Here is a 27,102-nt window from a genome sequence, read left to right as displayed (position 1 = left end):
CAGTGTCCAGTGCATGTGTGTGTATCCTTTGGGTGGGTGCTTAATAATGGATGGAATTTTAGGCATGACACAATTGATGATGGTGTGTAATCAATTGCGCAACTGGGAGGGAAGGACACGTAATATGTAACAGAGTGGCGAGTAGAATTCTATTTGGTGGAGGAGGCAGGGTGAGAAATGTGCTCAGTCTACACTGAGGAGGCAAAATGAGACAGGCTTGAGTTGAAAAATGAGAATTCGAGACGTCCCTTTACATTTTAATTGTAAATCGTATGCCAAATTATCTTTTTTAAACTTTTTGTTTATTCAAATTGTACATATTTAATCTCAAATCATATGTAATTAATTGTTTACCTTTCTGTAAATTGAAGGTGAAGAAATAAAAATTAAAAAGTTATGCAAGACCGAAAAAAGTATGTATGTACATTAACTTGTTCTGTCACTCTCTATTCTACCACTTATGTATATTTACACATATGTTACTCTAACAAACTAAAATGCCCACTGATCGGACCATCGCCCCCAATTCCGCTATCACTCCGACAACTTTCGTCATACCGTCCCCCACCCGAGGTCGATTTTGCTGCAAATTCTTCCCTTTTCTGGACCGCGTCCCCACAACTTGTACTCCTATTTACATTGTGATTATTCTGTAAATTGGCGTCAGAAGTAGCAACAAACACGGAATCGTGGTCTTCCCCCGACTCACTCCTCCCACCAGCGGATGCAGCTGCAAGTGGGGAGGATACAGACGTCGTGGGCGTGGTCGTTGTACTCGACGTGCCAGACGAAGATCTTCTAGAAGACGAATAAAGCGTCGTTATCCGTCCCAGAGCTCGAATGGCGTTACCCGTTTTCTGAAATAAGTGATTAATAATCACTGATTATATGAAATCGAGCTAATAAATTATAAACTTTAATGTGTATGCATTTACCTGCCATTTCCTCCTCAGTAAGAACCTCTTTAACTTATCTGTCGATAAGACAATATCCTTCTTTTCCGACTCGGATAAAGCTAACCATTTGTGGACTAAGCATTCTTCAGCGGTGAGACGTTTTCTGTAATTTTTTAATGCAAAATTATACAAATTTCCCGTATTTTTTTACGAATTATTCCCACTCACTCTTTCCTCTTGACGATAACGGAAGAAATGAAATCTTTCGCATCGTCAGAAACTTTTTCGAAGGCTTCGTCATCAAAATCAAACTCTCCTCGCGTAATGTTGCTAAAAGTCTCGTTATCATCGTCCCCCAGAAATGGAGATAAGCCTGACAATAAAATGTACGTGATGACGCCAACGCTCCACATGTCCGTGGCTGGACAAATGGTCTCGTAGTTTATAATTTCTGGCGAAACAAATTCCGCTGTCCCAAAAAGCACGCGGATGGGTTCGGTCGGATTGTAGTATTGGGCGAGACCAAAGTCTATGATTTTTATTTGGTTGGACGTCTTCTGAGTGCAAAGGATGTTTTCGGGCTGAAAAAATAAAATACATATTTTGAAATTATTTTATCATAATTTTAACATGCTAAAGAAATATGTACCTTCAAATCCAGATGCATAATATTTTTTTCATGGATATATTTCGCCCCGTCGCAAATTTGTCGAAGGAAGGTGACGCAATCTCTCTCCGTCAGTGTGAAGTCGTCAGCCACCACCCGTTCGAAAAGTTCACCACCATTTATCCTAAAAAATTATGGTTCAATTTATCCATTTTCGCCTATAGATTATTTTAATTCCACTCACATTTCCGTCACGAAAACCATTTCTCTCGGCATTTCGAAACAGTCCACTAAACGGTAAAAATAAACAATGCATTTATATTTGTGAAAATGGCAACTTTGGCATTTTTCATGTGTACCTAAGCAGATCAATTTTGGATGATATTTTAAGTCATTCATGATTTTATATTCCAGTTCAGCTCTCTCTTTGTCGGATGATTTTCTGCATTTTACAAATTTTCCGGCGTAAGAATTACCCGTGGATTTGTTGGTGACCTGAAGTTTTAATTACAGATAATCATAGTTAGTAAGATTTATTTACTTTTTGTTTTTCACCTCTCACCTTGAACACCACCCCGAATCTGCCCTTCCCTAATTGCTCGTGTTTCTCATAATACTGGAGAAAGTCAGAGTGTTGCAAAGTTACGTTGTGATACTCGTAGTCGCCGTCATAGAAAGACGAAGATTTCCCACTGCTGCTAATTTTTCTGGGCGCAGAAGAACTAACAACAGCAGACGACGATGAAGTAACGTCTGAAAACATGATTTACATATTTTATGAATACTGTAATTTTGAAGTAAATAAACTTAAAACTGCCTAACTGACCATTACTTTGTTGTTGAACTGCTTTCTCAGTCACGTTGACGCCATCACTCGTTTTGGAATACTTTCCCTTTCCATGAGAATTTTCCACACAAACGCGGAAATAAAAAGTGTGGCCTGGTTTTGGATTTTTTAACGTGTAACAGAGGCCTTTGGAGCTACGCAAATAAAAATAGTAGATTTTTTATAGTAAAATTTTCTTGTCAAATTATTTATAAATATGCAAATGGTGCACCTCGGCGTTGTAATAACCGTCCAAATTTCGGCCTGTTCACACGTCGAAATGGGACTTGGTTTCATCTTTAGTTCTAAAATGTATCCTGAAATGGCGGAACCTCCATCGAATGGACAGCACGGCCAGGAAATCTCCATCTGTCCCAGGACTGGATCGTACGATGCCGTTGGGGCGGACGAGGGTGGTTCGGGTGGTCCTAAAATATGAAAACGTGTCCCATGAATTTTGTGAATTTGTATTCAGAAATCATTACCACGAATTTACCGTACCTTCTACGGATACTAAGCAATGGTGGTAATCAGCCCCGTTAGCATTGCTAATTTTAACCCTGTACTTTCCACAATCTTCATACGTAACGTGAGGAATGGTTAACATGACGAGATCATTGGTTGGTTGAGTAATCTTGATTCGGGATGATTTTCCGGATTCGGAAGTGGAATGACTTTCCGTCCCATCCAATAAACGTTGATAAACGCCCTGGCAAATAAATAAATAAAATCAGACCTGATTTTCTCACCAAATAGTTTAACTTCCAATTATATCCCGAAACCACTCACCCTGACCAATTTGCACCATCCAATGTCCGTCATGGAGTCATCCGGCGTCCAAATCTTGACTCGAAGATGCACCGTTTCGCCCAACATAACGATCAGGTTGGAAGGACCCATAAGAAATTTTGGTGCTAGTGGATTATCACTCAGGGAATCGCGAAACGTTCCTGTATACGCCCCACTTGAACCAGCCCCACCACCGGCACCACTGTTCACGGAACTTGCAGCACTCAGATCAAACTCTTTGTCCTCTTCGTCCAGCGAGGATGATAACGGAGATGAGGGGAAGACTTCCTCAGATTCGGTGCTGTATTGGGATTGAAGAGATGATACGTTGGTACGGGTGGGGATTTCGTGATCATGTTCTGGAAAAGTTGATTCGTGTTGATTTATCATCGCTGTGGTGGAGTCGTCTTCCAGGGAAGAATTTATAAGGCCTCCTGTTGAATTGGTTTCTTTGTGGACATTTAGTTCTTCGTCTCGTGACCCTGAAACAACGCTGGGATCAGGAGAATTCCTGCAGTCAGTCGTTTCTCGTGGGGACGATATAGACGTTTCGACGGTGGTGCTTTCTGCTTTCGAGGGGGAAAACTTGGCACCATTATCACTGGAAGTAATTGGAGCTCCTCCTCCAATTGAGACCTCCTCGTTTCCCGACATGTCCACTACTACAGCAACGCCAACATTTTGGTTATTTTCAACACTTGGAGCTTGACATGGTCGTGCTTCTTCCTCCTCTGGCGGTGCACTCGCTATGACTTCGTCGTCACCCTCTTCCTCTCCAACTTCACAAATATCTTCCAACGCATCCCCATAAAATTCTTGAGAACTGGATGACGAATTTGCGAAGAATGAACGACGACCGTCTAATTCGTCGGGTACGATGGGATGGCGATGACCAAGAGGATCGTCCCCATCCATGATCACGTCAGACGATGGGGTCGTAATTATCAGAGGAACTATTAATTTCCTCCTTTGAGGTGGTAGAGGTACTAATTCCGGTATTAATTCCTCCAATGTGTCCTCATCCTCATCTTCGCCACCTACGTCTTCTTCTAATCAGAAAGAAATATGCAAATTTATGAACACGTTTTTTCGAAAATCTTTTTCGAAATGCTTATTAAAAATCATGTAAAAACACTCACCAATTACTTCCACGTTACACCAACAAATTAAATCTGCCTTGTCTGCCCCTTCCTCTCCCCGAAATCCGTACGCTTCGCAAATATAAACTCCGGAATCTTGTAGAAACACGTCCTTGATTCTCAACGAGAAAATCCCATCCAAAACGTTGCAATTTACTACAAAATCGGGTGGGGCGTTGCGAATAGTTTTGTCGCTCTTGACCCAAGTCACTCTTCGGGCACCTGAGAGAATTAATTTAAATCTTCACTCTTCGTTTTATGTAACGGTTGCCTCAACGTTTTTATTTTGCTGGGTTAAAAATTGAGATGCGATTAATAATTCAACCCAGATAATTTACTGCCTTCCCTTCAGTTCTATTTCTCTGCCACTAAATAAATCCACTTCATAATCATGCATCCAATTCCACTGGTGTACACCTTTTATTATTTAAGCGTCGTCATTTCGTCATTTCGTCATTGACGTCGTCGTATCTCATTTATTATTTCTCCCTGCTGCCTGCTTATCCTTTTTCGTATGTACACAGTCAGCAGTATCATATCATTAGTAATTGGTATTCCTGTATTAGTGGTGTAGTTGTGGTCTGGTTAGTTTTCATGAAATTTATTCCAAGGCACGAATCTATCAATCATGTATGCATATTTAACAAACAATATCATCATGCATGTTATTATTATCCGTACCACTTTGTCATCGTCCTGATGTGGTGTGGATATTTGTTAAAAAAATATAAGCCGAAACTCAAAGTAGTAATAACGATATTGCATAATAAATAAATAAAAATGGTGATAAATTTCATTCAACAGATTCAGTTTCGTTTTCAATAACAAAATAAAAACTTATTTTATGCTATTGAGTCGTATGCAAAAAAGAACAAGATTAACTTTCAATTCAGCTAATTTTAGACAAATTCATACCATTAGTTAGTTATAAATGGGTGTCAGTTTAAGGTTATATGGGATGATGCGTTGGTGCGTCGTAAATTTTTAATCGTATTCTACCCATATTCAATGTCTTTACATGGAAATTTCTAAAATGGCATCAATTTCATGAGTTTTGAGATACATGTAACTTTTGATATTTTAATCTAAAGTTAATTTTCTATAGTACAAAATTATTTTAAAAACCTATTTAATTTGTTTGGCATTTTCACAATATCTTTCATTTAAAGATATTAGAGTAGAGTGAGATAAAAAATTTAGGACGCATCAACGCCTCAATGTACCTTAAATTTATTTTGTAACCGTGAATTGAGCCCAGTTTATAAAAGTCAGATGTTTTTGTCATTCTAATTTAATAAACCGAATTTGAGTGATCTTAATTTAAGTTACATATGCATGCAGTTACAACAGGAAGTACATGATTATTATGACTAGTTGTATCATTTTACCTTTAACTTTGACCCACAACTCGAGCATGGATCCCTCCACAACTTCAACGTGAGGCTCCAGCGGTACTATAAATTCCAAAACGTCGACCTCTTTGCCCCCTTTCCCCTCCGTGTCATCCTTCACTTTCGAACCGAAACAAGATCTCATTAATGACGCACCTCCTCCTAATCTACCACCACAACCAGATTGACCATTGCCCATTCTGTCCTTAAAACAAGCTTCACTACTTGGTCCCACACCCTCTGATGGCGACACTTCCGGTCTCGTCGTCACTGGTCCAGGTCGAGGTGACGATGACGATGTCCTCCCAAAAACAAGGGGAGTGTGACACTTTGTCTCTTTTTCAACTCCAGCTTCCACCCTGATACTAGTTTCAGTTTTAGTCTTCTTCGCCCTTATTTTTTTTAATTCTTCCAAGTTTTTGAATTTATTATTATTATTATTGTTAATATTTAATTCTTCATGTTTAATTTTTGAATGTCCATTAAAAAGAGCAATTATTCCTGACACAGACTTTTTATTCGTCGTGCCATTCAGATTTTTACCATGAAAATCATGGCTTTTGCTATTTGCGTCACTCTTAATCAATTTGTTGTTCATTGTAGTAGCACTTAATGAAATATTGTTATTCTTCTTCTTTTTCTTTGTTAGCAGGGGAGCTTCAAGAAGGACGAGGGGCGATGGGACGACTGACTTTATTTTATGACCACCAGTTCTACTACCAGGACTGTAATGACCGCTGTTGGTTTTAACAGCTTTATCCCCACCAGCAGCAGGCACATCTTTTGTTTTTAGAAACAACCCTTCTTGTTTTCTGTTGTGGCACGATTTCGCAAATTTGTTAACAGGACAGGAATCTTGTCGCCTGTAAAATGAAACACTTGTTCAAAAAATGAGCAATAATTATTATTATGCATACAATCAGTTCATGGCAGTTATGGATTGGAATTCGTTGTATAACTCATGAAAGGGCAGGAAATGCCAATATTTTTGCACAATTATGCAATAAATGTTTTGAAAATATTTGCAAATGTTTATCTATAACACATACTGACTAATTACTTTTTGCTTTTCTAAACAATAGCTTGAGCAGAATTAACACTTTGTGGGTACACGAAATTCGAACCCTTTTTCAATTCAAGGTCTGCTAAAAGCAATAATATCTCCGTCTTATTACGTAATAATGACTCGAGTTACATACAACCATTTGCGTAGTTAAACACTAATGGCAAGTTCAATGGTGTCTCGCTGAATGTCAACTTTAAGTTGACATTCGATATTTATTTATGCATGAAGTTTATTGACTTTTTTATCGTCATGAAAAAGTATGGAGGAAGCAGGGTCAATTTATTTGTAAATTTTTTTTATAAAAATTCATAGAAAATGTTTCAAATTACCTGGAAGATGAGGATAAATCCACATTCCAATCAGCTTTGCGATGTCCATTAACTTTTGTAGTTGAATCTACGCTAAAATTAGCGTTGCTCTTTTTCATCGCGGTATTAACACTGCCACTTATTTTCTTACTACCACTATTATTTGAACTGTAGTCCTCCTCATCGTCGTCACACCCGTCCGGATCACCTCTCTGATTATTTATAAACTTCCCACTACCAAACTCATCAAGAATTCCTTTTCCTGTCATTTTTGTCTCGTTGGTGTCACTTCCGGTGGTGGTGGTTCCATTGGTACTTTGCTTCTTCTGGATCCACTCCTCCCTGGATCCCTCACTGTTTAACGACTCTTTAGAATTCTGATAGTTGAAGGCATCCTGTCGCTGAAGCACTCGAGAACAAGATCGGTTATTGGTGTGATTCTTTGTTTGATAAATATCTGCAATTTTCTTGTTTTTCTGTGGCGCTGGGGGTACCACAGGTGCAGAAGTTGTCGACCTTATTTCCGTCCTTATTTTGAAACTGGATGACTTTGTCTGTTTCAAGTGCAGCGGAGTAGAAGCCTTCGCTACTGGTGTGATCAACATGTTGGAATTAGTTTCCGTTTTTTATGGCTTTTCCATTTGTAGATCGATCTGTCCAAAAAATATATAGAAAAATATGTATGTATAAAAATTATGGTATGAAAATTTTCACAACAGAAAATAGGGAAAATTTGCGCATACAGCGTTCTATTTACGCTAATTCGATGCACTATCGTATCTGGTGCTTCCTTCTTCCTGCTTGGTGTTATTTATTTCTAGAATTTGTCCAGTTGTTTTGCAATAAATACCTATAGGCGAAAATATTGTGTTATAATAGGTATGTATGCATGTTCAATTTATGCTCAATTTTTTGCTCAAATGTCAAAATTCTTGAAAATGTCTCACATGCCAAACGCACGAAATATATTTGCACAAAATTAATTTTTTTGTCAAGAAGTCTCACAACTTTGCCAAGACGCACAATTCTCACTTTCATAACTAAACTCTTCAACAAAGATCCGTCAATTAATTCAGTCTAAAGTTGTAGTACATACTTATGTATTATGTACATACACATGTACTACACACACTGTTGAAAGATGCGTTGTTTTATCCTGATATTTTTACTCCATATTTGGAAGTAACGTTTGGGCGTCAGTCGTAATTTTATTTATAAACCAAACTCATCAAACTGATTTTATTAAGATCAAGATTTTGTTGTTGATGAATTAATTTTGCACATCTTCAACTCCGTTTTAATATGAAACGCCCTGTTAATTTATGATGACTTTCTTAAAGATGATTGGTTGAATTTTGGATCTGTTAACAAAGAATGAACAATTGGCAAATTCAATGATTTACCCATAAATTACTTTTGTTATTATTATTTATTATTATTTAACTGTTAAATTTCTCTAAGTGGTTGTATAGGCTGGTCATTTACCGTAAAATATTTATTTGCACAGTTATCAGATATTAATTACGATTTGCAAAATTTCCATGCTAAATACTTCCTGATAATTTGAGACGTTTCGTTAACCTATTCCATACTGTGTCTAATCTAGTCTTCTGCAGATTGCAAATTATACTAAATCTTACCTCCAAAATAAAGGAGTTGCAAAATGCATGCATTCGAAAAGCACAAGTCATTGTTCAGGCTAGACCTGGATTAAAGTTAAGTTGTTGACTGTTGAGCAGTATTTACATGCATTTTCATTCACCCCTCGAATCAGTTGCCATTAAAAAGACCATGTAAAAACAAGATCGATTCTACTTCTGCATATTATATCTTCATCATCATCATCACACGAGTAAGATAGGAGTACGTTGCAGATGTATTATTATGATACATATCCTGATCTAGTAACGATAACAAATTTCATCATTGAAACTTTTACCAGTGGCAAATCTAATTTCGTTTTTGACAAACAATTAGAATTTCAAATGAAGCCAGTGAAGAAATGGGATGACTAAAGGAAAGCTAAACTTTTAAACAAGTGAGCTAATCTTACAGCTTGTTGACTGTCATGTCATTCACATGCATACATTTTGGGAGGAGGTTGGGTTTATGATACGTTACAGGCAATAGTTACAAAATGGTATTATAAATACTTGACTGACATGCCTGTTAACTGTTATATTTAGTTAGCATTGCAAAAAAATTTGCATGACTCATTCCACCCAAACGACTAACTATGTATTCTTTGAATCGGAAGGAAGAAAATAAAGTAACCTTGACCCATTTATTTATGATGATGAATCAGGATTAAGAGCAACTAATTGTGAATTGATGAGGTTATTTTACATCAATTTTTTACAATTTTCGTAAAAAATATAATTTAAGAATCCCCACAAATACATATGTAAATATTCACTAAAATGAAGAAAATATTTATGTACATAATTTTTTCCCGACATTAAATTTTCTGCTCGTGTTAAAGAAATATGACATTAATTTGCTAACTTTTGCACCTATGAAGTGAGTGATGCAAATTGTTCAACAATGGACACATGTCCTCTTAAAATCAGTGTATCGCGTCTTTGTCCCAATGCCCTTAATTTACTTTATTCCATTCCATTCCTTCTTTCTTTGTCTCTCTTTTTTATTATTCTTTTTCTCTCTGGCATAAGAAGAATCAGTTTTGTACAACAAAGCAGCCAAAGTCAAGTCAAACAAAGAAAGGTCATGCATAATACGTGTACCTTTACACACACTTTTAATAATTTACTAAGAAAGTACAACTAAAGGTTCACAGTCCACATCTTGTAAATAAATGAATCGGAATAAGTACTATACATGTTTTTCTTTGTAACAATGGATGACAAAAAAAATCAAGCAGTGTCTCCAAAATTAAGGGCGATAGATATTTCGCAATTATTAATTCAAGTTAAGAAGTGTATATTTTCCTTTTAAAATAATTTGGAATTTGTAAATAAATAGTACGAATCGAATAGTACGAATAAAATCATTTAATTTTGGTCATTTGTATGATTATCTTTACATTTTGAGACGCACTATAATTTCTTATTAATTCGCCTTCGATTAAAGAAGTGTTTGCTCACGGTAACATATTGACTATTTTTCTCAATTTTGTTTTTCACATCCGAAAATGGAAATGGTCATGAATGAAATTTTAGTGTTCCGTTGAAGCCAACGTTGAACAATTCCATTCTATTCTTCCCTTTGATCTTGGACGTAAAATAAATACGTGTTCACTTCACTTCGACCATGGGAATTCTTGTGGCACATGAGTTGCATTAAATTTCGTATTCATTTCCAATCGACATTTTAATCGAGAGTCTGTAGTTTCATTATTATCGTCGTCGTCATACTCATTCTCGTCGTGATATCATGATCAAAATGTCAATATCCATTTAAGATTATGTTTACATCGACTCCATTGCGGCGTTGGGATGAATTATGAGTTATGATACTTGCTCTTAAGAGAAATTCTGCGTTACGTAATGAAAAGTGAAGTATGTATGTATGTATGTATGTATGTATGTATATCTTTATTACTGTGTCTTTCCCAATTCATTGCATTTATCGTACAAGTACAACAACAATGGTCTACCACTGGTGACACACTGGTCATATACCATATATAAGTCTACCAAAAATATTTATGTGTGACTTATCTTCTTCTTCTGTTCAATAATGCTGACCTAGGACTAAAATTTACAATTAAAAGGATCCTTTGTGCCTCGCTTTGTTTAAATTCATTAGGGATTCTGGGCACAAAATTTATTGAGACGTCCCGTGAGGTGAGAATATTATTGGTTCGTGGTGCATGGCATCTGGCTGGGTGGTGGTTGCAAATTAATAAATAATTCAATAAATTGGTGATGAAAGGTTTATGGTTGTTTTTTTAATGGGTTTATGGTACGTATCATCAATTGTGGTGGGCGGTGGTAATAGAATTAATATTTCATGGCTGAATTCTGAATTCTACTCGCAAAACTGGAGACAATTAATTATTTATATTTTTCGCTAGCTAACAATAAGTGAAGAATAATTAAATAATTCCGTATTCACTGTCTGTGTCAGATTTCACAATGAATAAATTGCCTAAAACTGTTATAATGAAATATAGCATATTTTGTCACCCCGAACCTTTTGTAAGCTCTTTTGAAAGATAAAAAACCTTGAAATTGAATTATCCAACAAATTGCATAATAATAAAAACAAAGGAATTGTCACAAGTAAAACTAATCGATTTGGTGTACTAGTCAAAAGTCAAAGTCGACATTACAATACATCATCATTATCTTTGTGAAGTGAAAAGTCCTTGCGAAAAGGGTCTCTTATTTTTTAGTAAATTAAGGTTTACAAGTCTTTAAAGGAAAATAGAGATAGGCAAATTGTGCTGGTGTCGTATTTTCATTTCACCAATTCCGTTTATGTATCACTAAAATTGCGTTGAAAATACATGTGCCCTCGTTCGTGTACTCATATTTCACCAAATTATGCACCGTATCACTTGCACATGTAAATATTTACGTCTCATCCAAACAAACAAACCTTAAACTCCTCCCTGATTTACATAAAGTTAAGGAAATCACATCCGTATTAACTTTAAAAAGTTTATGATAATTAAACAAAATCATGAAATGTCCTCTCCTCTGAAACTTTAGGGTTATCAATTCTTAATTAAATTCACTCCATGCATGCCCTCCTCCCTCCCTGTGGGCATCCTTCACTTGATTTAAGTCGAGACAGAAGACCCACCCACCCACCAACCAACTAATCCACCAGATTTACCAAATATATGAACCCCACGTCAAAATCAACGTCTTTCGAGATAGGAATCGTGGTGGTGGGCAATCCATCCATCTAATCAGCTCACACACCACCCAATTATGTAGCAATTTTGCAAAGATTATTGATCTCAATCAATTCACACCATCTAAAATATTAAGGTTGCAGTTTGCAATTATTTGCCGTATTGATGGGTCCTTCAGTTTATGGTTATCGCATAATTATGTACAGCATAAGGTTTTAAAGCACGATTATATTTTGATCATCAAGCCAAGATTTTCAAGATTATCAGAATAATTTCATGCCAATTTCGTGTGTTGTTGTCTGTCCATTTCAGTGTCATAATTATGTAAAACTATTCTTGGATAAATAATCAATCAATCAATAATTTCGCTATCAGGATTTTTAGACCAATTTCAATCTTGTTTTGTTTTTTGGGACAATTAATTTTAATTTTGGTTCTGCTTGTGTGATTAATGAATCTGAGCCAGTTTTGGAAATGACATGACACTTTGACTTGACATGAGTTTGTTCATTTGGTTGTATTGATTTGTAGTGATTGGATATCCGCTGATTTTGGAGGTGTAGACTCATTTATAAAATTTTACAGTTTTTTTTTAGGAGAAGATTTCACATTTTTCAACGATAAGCGATAGTTCGATAACTTACCAACTTTTAATTTCCATAAATCCTGTCGAAATGAAGTGTTCGGGTAGTCAAAAAATTAAATGACAAACTGAGACAAAAAGTCTCAAAATCTCAAGTTCTCCTCACATTCACTTTCACATTGTACATCTTCTCAAACGGAATACTGATCTCTTTTCATTACCGAAAATGTCACAAATTTATCACCAGAAAACACCACACGAATACGTAATGCCGTCTTATTACTTGACCAAGCCTTCCACCCCGTCAAACTAACTGACCAAAGGTAACCTTTTTTTCCTTGCAAAATATAATTCTCTGTCTGCAAATCTCACGCAAATATACTTAAAAAGACTCGCACCTTATTAAAATTTACACCAAAATGTGTACAAATATGGGGTTAAAATTTTTGGTAAAAGTGATTAAACAGGATGTTTAATCAACCTCAGTATTGGAAACTTTTTGAGTGAAGGCATCTCAGCCAACAAGAGACGCTACATCTCCCAGAATACCAAACTAGCCAACCAACCAAGCCAAACTAAATACGTAATTGCGACCCCAACCACTTTGACCAAAGTCAACTTGACCATGTCAATTGCCAACCAACCAAGTCGTCGTGGTCTTAAATGTATGAATGCTTATGCAGACGTAACTTTTACTCCTTCTTCTTCTGCTAGCCAGCGACTTGTTTAAATTGACGTGACGTGTTTACTATGCGACCAAAATTAAGATGATAAAGTATTCTTTCTTCTCAAGTCCAAAGTTGTCACTTGATAAACCCCACGAAATTAATAATCACACTTTATCCAATTTGGACTTGTTATGTTTGTCGTCGTGTTGGCTGAGGTGACTCCGATGCTCATCGGTTGCCAATATACGTAGCTTTGGGCCAAGTTAAAGTTTAACACCAAGTGTGGAAATATAGGATGCAAACAAAACCTAAAGCAAAAAAGATTCGAAATCCAAATAAAAGAAAGTTTCTTATGAAAAATCTTGTAATTAAAAATAATTGTAAAATTCTCAAACATTTCAAAAATTTCAGTTTGATTTTATTTTTCATTGTAGATTTATGGAGTAAAAAATCGGCATTTATAAAACCACCCCCACCCCCATCAAATCCACCCCCACACCCCCATCCACCCCCACCCCCATCCACCCCACAATTTTTATGGGGCAACGTGAGATACCTTGGGGAAAAGTGAGATTCTATTTCATATTGGGGTATCGTTCGTAATTAGCGAGCGAAGCGAGCAGGTTAGGTTAGATCAACTAGGTACGCGGAAAGCCTGGAAGGCTGAGCTAGCAAATCTAGCCAGCTAGGCTAGATAGAACCTAGGTAGCTAGGGTAGCCAGAACCTAGGTAGCTAGGCTAGATAGAACCTAGGTAGCTAGGGTAGCTAACCTAGCTAGCTAGGCTAGATAGAACCTAGGTAGCACTTCTAGCTAGCTAACCTAGGTAGCCTTGCTAGCTAACCTAGGTAGCCTTGCTAGCTAGCAGAGCTACCTAGGTTAGCTAGCTAGAATTTTTACCTAGGTTCTATCTAGCCTAGCTACCTAGGTTCTATCTAGCCTAGCTAGCTAGGTTTGCTAGCTCAGCCTTCCAGGCTTTCCGCGTACCTAGTTGATCTAACCTAACCTGCTCGCTTCGCTCGCTAATTACGAACGATACCCCAATATGAAATAGAATCTCACTTTGCCCCAAGGTATCTCACGTTGCCCCATAAAAATTGTGGGGGTGGATGGGGGTGGGGGTGGGGGTGGATGGGGGTCGGGGGTGGGGGTGGACGAGGGTGGGGGTGGGGGTGGTTGGGGTATGGGGGTGGGGTGGATTTGATGGGGGTGGGGGTGGATTTAGGTGGGGGTGGGGGTGGGGGGGTTTTATAAATGCCGGTAAAAAATTCAGTATTCTTTTCTACAAAGCTTTAGTAGTATATCTCCAAGTACGGACAGGTTTAATGTCGCAGTTATTAATAAATTACATTAATTTTAACCGTAAACATTCCCACCCCTTTTTTGTACATGATCCAAATTTCAACTCCAGAAAATTCTTTCTTTGTTATTTTGACCATAACTCATATTTTAATCTTTAATGGACTGGACTTCACACTTAACTTGGTCCAACTATTTCATGCCATGAAGTAAATCCCATCAAAACACAATACAAATATGAGAAAGGATTTGCATAAATTGTTTTTTATTGTAATTTTTTGGACATTTCTCATTAGGACATATATTTGCTCCTTTTAAGCTGCATTATTACATTGCAGGAAGGAGAAATGAGTCTAATTTCACATAATTTAGTTTTAAAAAATAGGTAATTAAATTCTACCCACTAATTTAAAATAATTTAGCAATTGTGGATTTCAGAAAACCAGAAATTCATGAAAGTTTCCACATCTTGAGAATTTCTCAGGTTTGATAAGGAAACTTTTCAAATAATTCATACTCAACTTATAATTGATATTTATGTTCTTCATCCATTTCCAGTGTAAATTTTACACCCAAGTTTAACCAAATAAATGGCCGTTAATTCACTTCTTCTTTCCCAACGTTAAAAAACTAAGCCGATATTAAGGCATCTATCATCATGTGTTCATTTTGAGGTTCTGACCACCAGAATAAATTCCTCCAAAAAAGGAAAGGTTGCTGTGAAAATGTGACAAGTTTAACTTCAAGGCATTTGGCATATCATTCATTGTGATGCTGCTGCTGTATTTAAGATTATCGTGTCCTATGCAAAATTTAAATACATTCGACTTTGAATGTTCAAGTCAGAGTTAGCTCCTTTTTAGGAAGTGACTCTGACATTGTTGTTGGTTTATGCAGGCACCGTACTCACTCACAGCCACGTTTACGATACATTTCACATTTCATAAAATAAGTATTAGATAATATTCTTATCAAGCAGTATGTATGTAAAGTTGGCCATTATTATGTGTGTTTATAGTGATGCTGAGCTCATGATGATGACGATGGAAGACTTAAAAATAGTGGGATTTCAATTTCATTCTTTGTCTGGATTGGATTTTGAGATTGGGATTGATGAATTGCATGATTGGATTAAGTTTCCTTAATTTTCTGCTGGCTACCAGACGGATTTGGCAAAGTTAATGAGAAATCTGCTCGTAAATTGCAAACTTTATTTCCAACTATTATGGTTTTGTTTGAAATTTATTAAGGAAATGGGTCAAAATTTTGGCTGGACAAAAATATGGTGCAAAGTCTGCTCTCATTATTTCACTGGATTAATTTGCAGGACCCTAAACTTTTCCTTGTTCAATAATTTAGAAAAAAACATTTTTATTTTCTCAAAAACTCTCCCAACCCATAATTTTTCGTAAACTTGAAACCTAAAACCTGACGGGCATTGTGACATCTAAAAAATTGGCATAGCTCTTCTCTACATATTCAAAGCTTTTTTTTTGCTAAGTCTGTTCACAAATGAATTAAACGACATACATAATATCGTCATATCCCTGAGTCTCCCTATTTGGCAAATTTTTGCACATAACGAGTTTTCTTTTATAATATCAAATTCCAATTACAATCAGTTTTGAAGGCTCATTAATTAATCGGTTGGCAAGTAGTAGCTTGTCGAAATGATTACGATACGCGATTTGATGATCCTTTCCTAAAGAACAAAAAATCACAGCGTCAAAAAAGTCGAAGATGATGATGATTAAAAAGGAATAATGAAATCATGACACGACGATCGAGACTACGATGACATATCATTACAGACAGGGTTGACAATTCATTGCAAGTTTGTTTGTGCATGACCTTTAATAATAAATAATATGCATGTGGTTATCCATTCATTTAATTATGGTTAATTTAACTTACTTAAACGGTAAGAAAATCATAATAATAAATATTTGGCACTGAAACGCAACAAGCGAACTTACATGGATGCAAAGTCTATTTTCAAACCTTTGAAAGCCACAAGTTTTAAAATCGAAGTACTTTATAATCCAAACCTAAATAAATTATATTTTTACATGTAAGCTTTACAACAATAACCAAATCTTTGCATTGTCAGAAATATGTTAACCCAAAAATTAAGTGTATACAATTTTAATAGAATCATTTAGATTTCCACCTTTTAGTTTCCTTAAAATTGCATTTAAGAAGGCATATACGTTGAAAAAATCTCATAACTAAAAGACAGAGACGACGGTTGCGTCTCCTTGTGTGCCGAGAGATTTTTTGCTAATGAGGGGGGGGGCGGGGCGAAGAGAGCAGCTGATTTTCATGTAAACAATGCAGGCAGTTGCATGTAAAAAGTTGCTTTGGGTTTTGAGAGTGACCGTTCCCACTCTCCAAACGGGGCATCGCGAACCAGAAAAGGAGAAAAATTTCGACTAAAACTTCTAATTTGCAGCTAATACAAAATGGATTGATTTCGTTTTGGTGGCAATAAATTCCCAAGTTTGTGCTTTACAATTGCCATGTTGCATAAATTCCATAATAAATCTCAGAGAAAAGTATTGAACTGAAACATGGACTCATATCATGTTTCAGTCCAATACTTTTCACCGAGATTTATTATGGAATTTATGCAACATGGCAATTGTAAAGCACAAACTTGGGAATTTATTGCCACCAAAACGAAATCAATCCATTTTGTATTAGCTGCAAATTAGAAGTCTTAGTGACAAAAATCATTTACATTACTGGTAAGTGGCGAGGAGAAAAAGTCAACTCGCTCACTAGGATGCCCAGACTGTTCCCTAACTCAAACTTTAAGGAACCCTTGTGGGCTAAAATTCGTGGAAGGAGACCCTTACTTAAAATATTTAAGGTTTCATTCATTGACCAGAGTTAAACAAAGACATCGTCGTCCCTTCCAGAAAGTTCTTCAACCTTTGTTAAAAATACCCATGCGGTGCGACCTTTCTCCAAAAACCTAAATAAGTCTCCACAATTTCTTTTGCATAATTCCATCCCTGGGGTTGTCCACCTAAAACGTCGTGAACACAGGAATAAATTAGCTCCGAAGTTTAACAATTTATGTAAAAACTGTATGTTTCATTCAAATTACTTTAATTTATAATCTAATTTCTGTATTTCTAAATTTTGAATTTTACAAAATTAAATAATACCTTTCATAAGTTACAGTAGATTCTTAACAATTGAAAGCTCAAACACCGATTTACGAACGAGAATTGCTGTCACCATTAATTTGCATAAATTTATAATGCCTTTGACATAATGTAGGTCATCCATTTCTATAAATATTCACGCCAATTTTCGTGAACTGAGTAAATTTTGTCTCGTATGAATTTATCCTGCAACGTTTTACCAAGTTTATAAACAAGTCTCGTCGTATCTGCACTGCCGAGATGCTAAACCCGCTCTCGTTCTTTGTTATAAAAAGCGTGGCTTAAAACGCATTTCCATTTTCAGCCCGAGGTCTCTTTCTCACGGACAGAAATGATTTCGTTCAGTGCGAAGGAGGCGGCCGAGTTGATGCCATCTCCAAATTTTGGCTGGAGGCATGGCCAGCCGACATTTTTTTAATTTGTTAATTTCGTCGACTAACTAACTGTGGGAGGAGGTGGAAGTTAACATAGTTTGAGTTAAGGTAAGTGCTTAATGTTTATTTAATTTGTGGCGTAATTAAAATTATGAGAATTGTGACGAGTGACGACGTTTTTTGTTGGATTGTTTATTACACAATTTTTTAATGAAAGGTTTTTTAACTTAGGATTTTGTCGTAGTGGGAGGAGGTGGAGACCTGATGAGACGTGAATTTAAGGAAGTTTAAAGAAAATGTAAGTGTTGACGTAGACAAGTGCAGTTAGCATTGTTTTTATGGGACGCAATTATGTCATAATGCTTCATGTGACATGAGGAAATTTTGTATTCTTATTTTTACGTTTCCTAAATAAGGCTTTGTTTTGTTTTTTAACAGGATTTGTAGACCAAGATGGGATGGGGGTGATGAAGTTGGTGGAGGCGAGGACGTGATTTTTAATCGGCTTTGAGTTTAGGTCAGTTTCACAAGTTGGATATTTTACTCAAACTTGAATTTGCTTTGAAGTTTGGCCTTATCTAAGAGAAACGACTGAGACTTATTTGATAAGATTTTTGCAGTTCTAACTGTTTATGTGCTTTTTGATTCGTTTTTGAACGTTTTTTAAAATGTGGTTCATAATTTGTACAGATTCTGGAGACGGGATTCTGCAACTCAACAAACATGACCCAGCCTTCACATTCTGACTTGGCCAAATTAGTCTTCTCATTTGATATTAATTGTAAGTTAACTTTTAGAAACCTTGCAAGATTTGCCATAATATTTTGCAAGCATTGTCGATTTTGTACTATTGTTTGTGATTGATATTTGCATTTGATGTTATCATAACTTGAAATTTCTACAAAATCCTTCAGTAATATTTAAGTTTTGGACTTAACATTATTTAATTTGATTTTAAGGTTTTGTTTTCTTAATTTTTTACAGATTCACCTGATCCTGCGACGACTGCCGGCATGTGTCATCTTAGCATCAACTTTTTAAAATTATACGTCGTTAATTTAAATTTAGTTGCTTCTCCGAGTGTCGGTACCCATACAACTCTTTACCATTACATAATATCGAATAGTTCTCTTGAATTAGCTTTTGAAATAGTGTTCCCTTCTAAACGATCTGAGTTTAATTTAGAAAATCTTTCATCAAGGTATTGATGAAATTAGTTAATGCACTAGTTATGTACTAGTACTATGTTGTGAAACACGTTTTAATCTTTGGTCCACAAATGTCAAACAATATTTTTAGCTAATCAAATACGTTTTATTCTTTGGTCCACAAATGTCAAACAATATTTTAGAAGAGGAAACTTTCATCAAAGGTATCGATGAAAATAGTTAGATCTACGATTTAATCTTTGGTCCACAAATGTCAAACAATATTTTAAAAGAACTTCATCATGGTGTCGATGAAATAATTTAATTTATACGATTTAGTCTTTGGTCCACAAATGTCAAACAATATTTTTTAAAATCTTTCATCATTGTATCGATGAAATTATAACATAAATCGCATGTATACGATTTAATCTTTGGTCCACAAATGTCAAACAATATTTTAGAAAATAAGTCGTTTTCATCGAATGTATTGATGAAAAATTAAGTCATACGATTTAATCTTTGGTCCACAAATGTCAAACAATATTTTAATGTAAAATTTCATGACTGCTTCGATAAAATTATCATTTTAATCGAACGTATGCGAATCAAATGCTGTTATTTTATGAAAATAAATGAAATTATGGATTGTTAAGAACAAAAACATGCCCAATTATTGTATGTAATATAAGTTTATGCAAACGAGGTGAGAAAAGTAAGTGTATTTTGTATGTATGCACATGTTCATATATCGAGATTAATAACAACCGGAGAAAGTACGAATCCATCAATTTTGCCGTCGAGATGAATAGCAATGATTAATGTAAGTTTTGTTCATCAAGCTGGTTTATGATCATGGAAGAAAAGACGTTGAAATAATTTTGAGACAAAGGATTGTTCATTTATTTATTCAATCAAGCCTTTACTTTTATTTCCAAAAACGTTGTATTATTTTATTTAATAAACTTTCTCCATGTTTTTTTAATGATAGAAACCGAAGAAGTTGAAACTGCATAAATCTCATTACAACAATTTGTGTCTTATTCATTTTGCATGCATTTCAAGTCAGAACAATTTTTATTTACTCAAATGTTGCACATAATTTCATTGCTCTTTGCAAACTTACTGTAAAATTCAAAATTACCAAAACAAACTACACACTCTCATCCTGATATTGTTTGTTATTTAATCATGATATTGGATTATTACTATGATAAAATTAACACGGAGGATTTTTCGGCGTGTGACATCCAACCCTCTGCTTGTCCGGTCGTATCGCATTATTCAGAGGAATTTCCACTCTATACAATTTTCCAGAAGGCATGCAAGCACATAATTGATATTGCGACTCTTTCTTTCCCAAGGTCGGAACGGTATGGCTTTTCCGCGTCACTGCAGTTTCCCGAACTAAGGGGAGGTCATGCACGTTGAGATAAATTCCATCCTTTCCTCCAGACAAGATTATGCTTCCCGTGACGCTCTGAAATGCAAAATAGTGCGCAATTTAGAGGCATTTTTAAAGCAAAATCATGAATTAATAAATTTCACACTTAATTGTGTACGTATTTACTTTTAACAAAATGTCCTGGTCCGCTTTAAAAGTGATTTGTCTCCCTTCCAAATGCGTTCCTTCGCTCCCTTTCAGATACGTAAACGTGGTTGAGACCAGTTGCAAAGACGCGTTGACCGCACTCGTAATCCGATTTACTTTTGCGACCCGAACATCCAATTTTTGTACTCCTCTGGGCAATCCCAACGTTGGTGTGTTTGTCGAAAAGACTTCTCTCCCCTTCCGGTCAACGATGCGAAATTCGGTCACGGAGGAAATGTTGATCGCCGTCCTCTCCACGGAAAGGGATGGCTGAGATCCGGCATGAGTCCAGAGGTGAACTTCGCCCCCGTCGTGACCCGTGATTTCGATCGGGTCAGAGTCAAAACCTTGCAAAATTCCGTCGCGTTTGTAAATCTCGCCGAGATCGGTTTCGCCATAGAATTTTAATTTGCCAGGCAAAAACTGGGGGAGAAAAAATGGAAAATTTCTTAGGTTATTTATTTTTTATGAAAAAATGTATTAACGCCACACACCTCGATACTTTCCATTCCAACTCCCACTCTGATGACGCCAAAGACGAGAAAAGTTAAGATTGAGTTTCCAACCACTAAGAGACACAGGATTCCGAGGAGTATCCAAAATGCGAGACTTTCGCCACCATAGTTGTCCAAGTTGTAGGCTTTGCCATTCGTGACGAAGAACGAGGATGGGCGACGCTTTACTTGAGGGGCGTTGGCAGTCGTGGATTGCGGCTCGCGATGCGACGTCGCTGTTGATCTTGATCGAATAAGATTTGGAGGTGTAGGCTCATCAAGAGAGGAAATGTTTTGGCGATAATTAATCTAAAAGTTTCAAAAATATACCAAAGGGCTTAAATTTATGAAATTTAATTCGGGGGAAAATGAAAGATTGAAAATTTCTCACGCCAGGAATATTGCTGTTGCTGCTGCTGCTTGGTTGTTGTTGAGAAGAAAAAGTGTTCCCATTTCCATGTCCATTGTTGAGTGGTTGGTGGTGTGACATTGATGAGAGCATTGGTGGTGGCGGTGGTTGAACCCCCTCAGCACTCGCCAACTGTCGCCGAATCAAAGTTTGGTCCCGGAGGGACAAGCTGCGATATGAATCATACGCCAAATCTGGAATTGGCGAAGACCGGATGCTCGATAAAGCTGAGGACATTCCTGCGAAAATCGAAAAAATTTAGTAAAGAACATCAGAAGTTTACCAATCTGTGGATAGCAACAATTATATACATTGTATAAATTGTATATGTATACATGTATAAATTGTACGCCAAAATCTTACCCGGCGTGAAATTATTGCAAAAAATAACGCTATTTAAAGAAGATTTCTATTTGTATTTATTTTCTTGTCCCAGTACAAATAACGCTATTCCTGTGAATCGATTCAGATTTGCTTGCACATGCACAACCTCTATAGCACACATATCCGTTCCTTGTAATACCCGGATTCGGGTTTAATTCAACATAGGCATTCCCTCGGACTTTTTCGGGTTTCATAATCATCTCTTGTCTCTGAAATTGTTAACTCGGAGGAATGAGAAGCATTCAGCTTGCACAAAAACATTACACGTTCTGATTGTTCTGAATTTAAAGTTTTGGTATAACAATCAATTTATCACCTTGCAGAAGTTCCCTAGAAATCAGTAAATGTATTCAAGCAATTGTTTATTAACAGATAAATAATTGCGTTGTACAAAAATTACAAAATTATCTCATTTTCAGACAAACTCTACACCTACATACATACTCAATCCAGCGTTTTCATGTGAAAATTTATCAAATGTCAACTCATCAATAATGCCAAGATTGCTATTATCTTTAACGTTCCTTTCTGGTCATCTAAACAAAATCATTGCATACAAAATCCGGAACAAATTCATAATCGGCAGCAGAGGTAAGCAAAACTAAAATTCTGAAGAAATCTTAAGAAAGGAGAAATGCGCATCTCATAATCATAAATGCATAACACGAGATACACGTAATCTTCATAAAATGAGACACTTTCTCAACTAAATTCATATCATTTGCATGAAAGTCAGAACAGCGGCATTCATATCATATTTTTACACTTTAAACCAGAAGGTAATAAAAACTTGACCTAAATATTACACTTTTTATCCAACAGCCATCTCCGCTGCTGTTTCCGGTTCGACGAACAATAAGTTTGCAGGATATCATTATTACTCTTCGGGATCATCATTTAGCAAGAATTTTAAACGAAACAATTATCAGAAGAGACAAAATATGTCGTATTTTCTGATAGGTGAGTGAGTTGTTAATAACGAATCTAAGAAATATTTTACTAATTAAAAATCCATACTTAAATTTTCAGGCGTTTCTGGCGTCACCTGCGGAGGCAAAACGACTCTGACTAAACTACTCCAACGTTCCTTCCCTTGGAGTCGGATAGTTCACCAGGATTCCTACTTTTACGACGATGACCACTCGTCCCACGTTCGCGTACCGGAAGTAGAGAATCACGTCAACTATGAAATCTTGGGGTCGATGGACATGGCTCGCATGCATAAAGACATCTCTGCAATATTACAAGGTCCGGGAGAGTTTTTTGATGACAGGTCTCTGTCGAGGAGTAAGAATCCCCATCAGGACGCCACGCTTACGGAAGCTGACCCCATTCCAAACTTTGATACTGGGATCGAATTATTAAAAACGGTGCAGAATTTAGGTAAATGTAAATTCAACAATATTAATTTCATTCAAAGTATTAAACTTATGAACTAATTATTTTCAGAATTCGACTCGTCAAAATACCGCAACATTCCAGTCCTAATAATTGAAGGTTTTATCATATTTGAATCCCAAGTTATCTTTGATGCCTGTGACGCCAGATTTTTTCTGACCTTATCGAAAGATGAGTGTCGCACGAGGAGGTCGACACGGTCCTACAATCCACCAGATTGTCCGGGATACTTCGATAACATAGTTTGGCCCGAATTTAGCCGTCATTATAACAATCATATAAACGGTCGGTCTGGAATTAAAGTGTTTCAAGGGACCGAGCCCATCCAATCCGTTTGGAATGACAGCGTTCAAATAGTTAAGTGTAGGTTGGACGAAAAATATTTTATGGACAAGCTATAAAAAATTACTAGTTAAGAAATGAGGTGGGTAAAGTCAAATTGATTTTTTTTGTATGGTGCGACAAAAATGCGATACAAATGGAACTTGAAGTGACAAATTACATAGTTTCGTAAAGTTTATTTTAGTTTTACTACAAATTATATGTAAACTTTTGAATTTCATAAATAAATAATTTTAATACGTTTGTGTATGTTCATAAAAGTATATCTGAAAGTCGCAAGGCCTCTTTTGATTTTTGCGTCAAAAAATTTGAGCCGTACTTAAATATATGAGAGTGCCGAGGAGTATTAGAACAAATATCACGCCCCCAGTAGTCAGCAAGCATGCCTTTTTCTTAAAAAAAATAAAATTAGGCATATGTAAATCCAATTCGTGCTTATGTTACATCTTTCATTTAATAAATCACTATTTGTATTTACTTTTCGAAAACTGTCCCGATAAATTCGTGCCTGAGTAACATTTTGTCTCCCATTTTCCACGAAGGACACCGTTCTTGCCACCGTGTGCTCAATATTGTCGATCACAAATCCCTGCCCAACACAAAAAAAACGTAAGAAAAATTTCCCCAGATGAAATTCTTGGAATTCACGAGTCATGTGAATCCGACTCGTGAAATTCTTGAAACTTGAAATACTTGTGATTCGACATGTTGCCCTAATTCCTTGAATAATTCGTTTAAATCCCTTATAGATTTTTCTAACTTGAGTAAATCATTATGACGAGCTTCCACATCGCGGACTATTTTCGGATCAAAAATTATCTAGATTTCAAATTTTATCAAGTCTAAAAATTGGAATTTCCTTTAAAAAAATATTAAAACATTACAGATTTAGTAAAAATGGTCATTTTTCCTTGATCAATCCACTCCTCTATAGCGTCCTCCGAGATTGAGGCGTTTGCTGAAAAAGAACTTTATTCACTACTTATTTATTACATATCTACATCGTAAGCACTTACTAATTTCAAGCTGTCTCTTTAGCCTTGACCTTAACTGGTCACGATAGTTTACTTGCGATAGTTGATAGTTGGTCATAATTTCTCTAAATTGTTTCGCCAAGGAGGCAAACTGCACTTTGCGAATCCGTGTCGTAGCCGGAGTGTACAACTGGATTGAGCTTGATCCGCGTCTTGCCACCCCTTCAATTTATTGTTTCTTAATTTCATGATCAGATAGAAACCAAACAATTGTAAGTACATAAAAAATTAGTAAAACCTTCTTGCATTTCATGAAATTCGTCGACAACATCAGCAGCGTCTGGGGTGGGGTCATGAATTGTTTTTTCTATTCCTGTAAAACATATACTTCAAAATTATTTAAATGTGTATGAAAAAATTGGACTTGCTTAAAAATGATGTAAATCGACGCGCTGTGATGCTTATAAATGTACCTTTCAACTTGGATTTTGTGACTTGTCCCAGTGATTTTATTTTCGCATTAATTTCTTCTAATTGCTGGTTTCTATCTGTTTCAATGAAATGAGAAAATTATGTACAAGCTTTCAAAGGGTATAGTGTACACATTCATGCATATTTTACCATCGTTAGAAAGTGGAATAGCTAAAATTTCCCCATGCTTCGCATTCAGTAGGTCAACCCATTTCTTTAAATCTTCCAATAAAACTCGAACTTGTTCAATCTGCACAAAATAGTTGGAAAGTTAGTAGAGACTTATTGTAAAGTATATATAACTGTTTAAATTACAGTTATAAAAAATTTTCCGACTTCAGATATTGCTCGACTCCGCTTTCTAAATTGATGAATTCTTTCCATTCTTATGCAATAAAGTTTTAAAATTAATAAAATTATCAAGCTTAATGATGACGATGACTCAAATAATTTCCCTATACACAAATTAGTGTTGTATGATTTGCAAGTATTCCATGCAGTAAACAAATTACTGTGTTTCACGACCACAAAGATATCAAACCACAAGAAATTAATACCATTCACTTATTATTGCCACACATATTCACATTGTACATGCATGCATAAATGCTTCTCGCTGATTTATCTAGAGTTGGACATCATTTATATATATCTATACTAACTTTTCGCACAGTTTTTTAGCCTTTTTTACAAATAGTAATGTTTTTCCAGCATTCAACGATTTTGACGTACGATAGCTTTAAATTTCCCTAACTTTATGTACAAAAAGAATTTGTAATAATATTAGTGGGTCGTCTGATTTTTTACGCGATACAAGTCGAAATGTTTTTGCTAGTTTTGAGCATTTAAATTTGTGACTAAAATTCAGCCACTATTGTTTTAAAATGATAAGTCGGGCAAAACAAATGATAAATGGCGGAATAAGGTAAGGCGACGAAGTCTGTCGAAAACAAGGAGGTGGCGGTGGGTGGGACATTGCGACATGTCGACAACACCAATAAGAAATGTCTGTCTAAATTTCGTGAAAATCGGATGAGAAATGGCGAAATTATGGCATGGCGATGAAATTTGTCGAACACAAGGTGGTGGCGGTGGGTGTGACCTTACGACATGTCGATAACACTAAAAAGAAGTCTCCGTCGAAGTTTGATGGAAATCGGACGAAAAATGGCGAAGTTATGGCCTGGCGACAAAATTTGGCGAAAACATGGTGGTGGCGATGAGTATGATCTTGCGACATGTCGATAACACCAAAAAGAAGTGTCCGTCGAAGTTTGATGGAAATCGGACGAAAAATGGCGAAGTTATGGCATGGCGACGAAATTTGGCGAAAACAAGGGGGTGGCGACGGGTGGGACATTGCGACATGTCGATAACACCAAAAAGAAGTCTCCGTCGAAGTTTGATGGAAATCGGACGAAAAATGGCGAAGTTATGGCATGGCGACGAAATTTGGCGAAAACAAGGGGGTGGCGACGGGTGGGACATTGCGACATGTCAACAATACCAATAAGGAGCATTGTGCTCAATTTCATACAAATCGGCCGAGAAATTGCGAAATTATGGCATGGCGACGAAATTTGGCGAAAACAAGGGGGTGGAGGCGGGTGGGACCTTGCGACATGTCGACTACACCAATAAGAAGTCTCTGTCGAAATTTGATGGAAATCGGACGAGAAATGGCGAAATTATGGCATGGCGACGAAATTTGGCGAAAACAAGGTGGTGGCGATAGGTGGAGCATTGCGACATGTGACTACACCAATAAGAAGTCTCTGTCGAAATTAGATGGGAATCGGACGAGAAATGGCGAAACTATGGCATGGCGACAAAGGTTGTCGCCATGCCATGCATTTATAAGGGGGGGAGCTGTTGGCCGCCCTAAGAAGGGCGTTTCCAGAGCACACGACGAGGACGTCGCTCCCTCGTGCTCCACGCGGGCGGGCCC

General features: G+C 36.5%; 4 protein-coding genes and 1 long non-coding RNA gene across 10 annotated transcripts; 2 read left to right on the top strand and 3 right to left on the bottom strand.

The window, feature by feature from the left end:
- Positions 1-280: 280 nt before the first annotated feature.
- Positions 281-12,986, bottom strand: LOC110852983. Of its 5 annotated transcripts, XM_035854298.1 has the most exons (16): positions 7,970-8,620; positions 7,766-7,872; positions 7,044-7,675; positions 5,646-6,511; positions 4,258-4,479; positions 3,119-4,167; positions 2,831-3,038; positions 2,562-2,757; positions 2,330-2,484; positions 2,066-2,256; positions 1,863-1,998; positions 1,748-1,793; positions 1,546-1,687; positions 1,125-1,477; positions 936-1,059; positions 281-857 (listed from the first exon to the last, which is right to left on the bottom strand). In XM_035854298.1, exons 3-16 carry the CDS (start codon positions 7,625-7,627, stop codon positions 480-482), a joined length of 4,650 nt encoding a protein of 1,549 aa, XP_035710191.1. In that variant the 5' UTR covers positions 7,628-7,675; positions 7,766-7,872; positions 7,970-8,620; the 3' UTR covers positions 281-479. The 5 variants fall into 5 exon arrangements, with proteins under 5 accessions (XP_035710191.1, XP_021956866.2, XP_035710195.1 ...); XM_022101174.2 differs by lacking the exons at positions 7,766-7,872; positions 7,970-8,620 and adding an exon at positions 12,492-12,986; XM_035854302.1 differs by lacking the exons at positions 7,766-7,872; positions 7,970-8,620 and adding an exon at positions 12,492-12,986 and having other exon boundaries at positions 2,336-2,484.
- A 3,876-nt stretch (positions 12,987-16,862) lies between these two features.
- LOC118436400 lies at positions 16,863-19,758 on the top strand. Of its 2 annotated transcripts, none has more exons than XR_004835419.1 (6): positions 16,863-16,877; positions 17,100-18,051; positions 18,175-18,241; positions 18,382-18,460; positions 18,634-18,724; positions 18,928-19,758. It is a non-coding gene; the product is annotated as an uncharacterized LOC118436400 (long non-coding RNA). The 2 variants fall into 2 exon arrangements; XR_004835418.1 differs by lacking the exon at positions 16,863-16,877 and having other exon boundaries at positions 17,474-17,488; positions 17,874-18,051.
- A 234-nt stretch (positions 19,759-19,992) lies between these two features.
- Positions 19,993-22,080, bottom strand: LOC110853135 (beta-sarcoglycan). The gene is made up of 5 exons (XM_022101377.2): positions 21,949-22,080; positions 21,568-21,824; positions 21,177-21,485; positions 20,662-21,105; positions 19,993-20,571 (listed from the first exon to the last, which is right to left on the bottom strand). The coding sequence occupies exons 2-5, from the start codon at positions 21,820-21,822 to the stop codon at positions 20,311-20,313; spliced, it is 1,269 nt and encodes a 422-aa protein (XP_021957069.1). The 5' UTR covers positions 21,823-21,824; positions 21,949-22,080; the 3' UTR covers positions 19,993-20,310.
- Positions 22,081-22,448: 368 nt separating this feature from the next.
- Positions 22,449-23,972, top strand: LOC110853267 (nicotinamide riboside kinase 1). Its single transcript, XM_022101519.2, has 4 exons — positions 22,449-22,560; positions 22,792-22,929; positions 22,999-23,352; positions 23,419-23,972. The coding sequence occupies exons 1-4, from the start codon at positions 22,464-22,466 to the stop codon at positions 23,766-23,768; spliced, it is 939 nt and encodes a 312-aa protein (XP_021957211.2). The 5' UTR covers positions 22,449-22,463; the 3' UTR covers positions 23,769-23,972.
- Positions 23,963-26,284, bottom strand: LOC110853131 (syntaxin). The gene is made up of 9 exons (XM_022101374.2): positions 25,470-26,284; positions 25,305-25,404; positions 25,157-25,231; positions 24,982-25,056; positions 24,726-24,905; positions 24,594-24,667; positions 24,403-24,528; positions 24,188-24,298; positions 23,963-24,101 (listed from the first exon to the last, which is right to left on the bottom strand). The coding sequence occupies exons 1-9, from the start codon at positions 25,536-25,538 to the stop codon at positions 24,009-24,011; spliced, it is 903 nt and encodes a 300-aa protein (XP_021957066.2). The 5' UTR covers positions 25,539-26,284; the 3' UTR covers positions 23,963-24,008.
- Positions 26,285-27,102: the final 818 nt, after the last annotated feature.

Source organism: Folsomia candida, unplaced genomic scaffold (assembly GCF_002217175.1).
Source record: "Folsomia candida strain VU population unplaced genomic scaffold, ASM221717v1 Fcan01_Sc008, whole genome shotgun sequence".
Classification (NCBI taxonomy): Eukaryota; Metazoa; Arthropoda; class Collembola; order Entomobryomorpha; family Isotomidae; genus Folsomia; species Folsomia candida.
The sequence above is the reverse complement of the archived record's forward strand: the minus strand, read 5'-3'. Positions and strand labels throughout refer to the sequence as shown.

Excerpts from the sequence above, each read along its gene's own strand:
- LOC110852983 (XM_022101174.2), bottom strand. The coding sequence starts at position 7,627 with ATGTTGATCACACCAGTAGCGAAGGCTTCTACTCCGCTGCACTTGAAA. Across the intron at positions 2,485-2,561 it reads ACGGTTATTACAACGCCGAG|CTCCAAAGGCCTCTGTTACA; the intron begins GTGCACCATTTG and ends TTATTTGCGTAG. Across the intron at positions 2,257-2,329 it reads AGTTCAACAACAAAGTAATG|ACGTTACTTCATCGTCGTCT; the intron begins GTCAGTTAGGCA and ends TCATGTTTTCAG.
- LOC110853135 (XM_022101377.2), bottom strand. The coding sequence starts at position 21,822 with ATGTCCTCAGCTTTATCGAGCATCCGGTCTTCGCCAATTCCAGATTTG. Across the intron at positions 21,106-21,176 it reads TTGGAATGGAAAGTATCGAG|TTTTTGCCTGGCAAATTAAA; the intron begins GTGTGTGGCGTT and ends TTTCTCCCCCAG. Across the intron at positions 20,572-20,661 it reads ACCAGGACATTTTGTTAAAA|AGCGTCACGGGAAGCATAAT; the intron begins GTAAATACGTAC and ends TTTGCATTTCAG.
- LOC110853267 (XM_022101519.2), top strand. The coding sequence starts at position 22,464 with ATGCCAAGATTGCTATTATCTTTAACGTTCCTTTCTGGTCATCTAAAC. Across the intron at positions 22,561-22,791 it reads ATTCATAATCGGCAGCAGAG|CCATCTCCGCTGCTGTTTCC; the intron begins GTAAGCAAAACT and ends TTTATCCAACAG. Across the intron at positions 23,353-23,418 it reads AAAAACGGTGCAGAATTTAG|AATTCGACTCGTCAAAATAC; the intron begins GTAAATGTAAAT and ends AATTATTTTCAG.
- LOC110853131 (XM_022101374.2), bottom strand. The coding sequence starts at position 25,538 with ATGGAAAGAATTCATCAATTTAGAAAGCGGAGTCGAGCAATATCTGAA. Across the intron at positions 24,906-24,981 it reads ATTTCATGAAATGCAAGAAG|GGGTGGCAAGACGCGGATCA; the intron begins GTTTTACTAATT and ends AATAAATTGAAG. Across the intron at positions 24,668-24,725 it reads AAAGAGACAGCTTGAAATTA|CAAACGCCTCAATCTCGGAG; the intron begins GTAAGTGCTTAC and ends GTTCTTTTTCAG.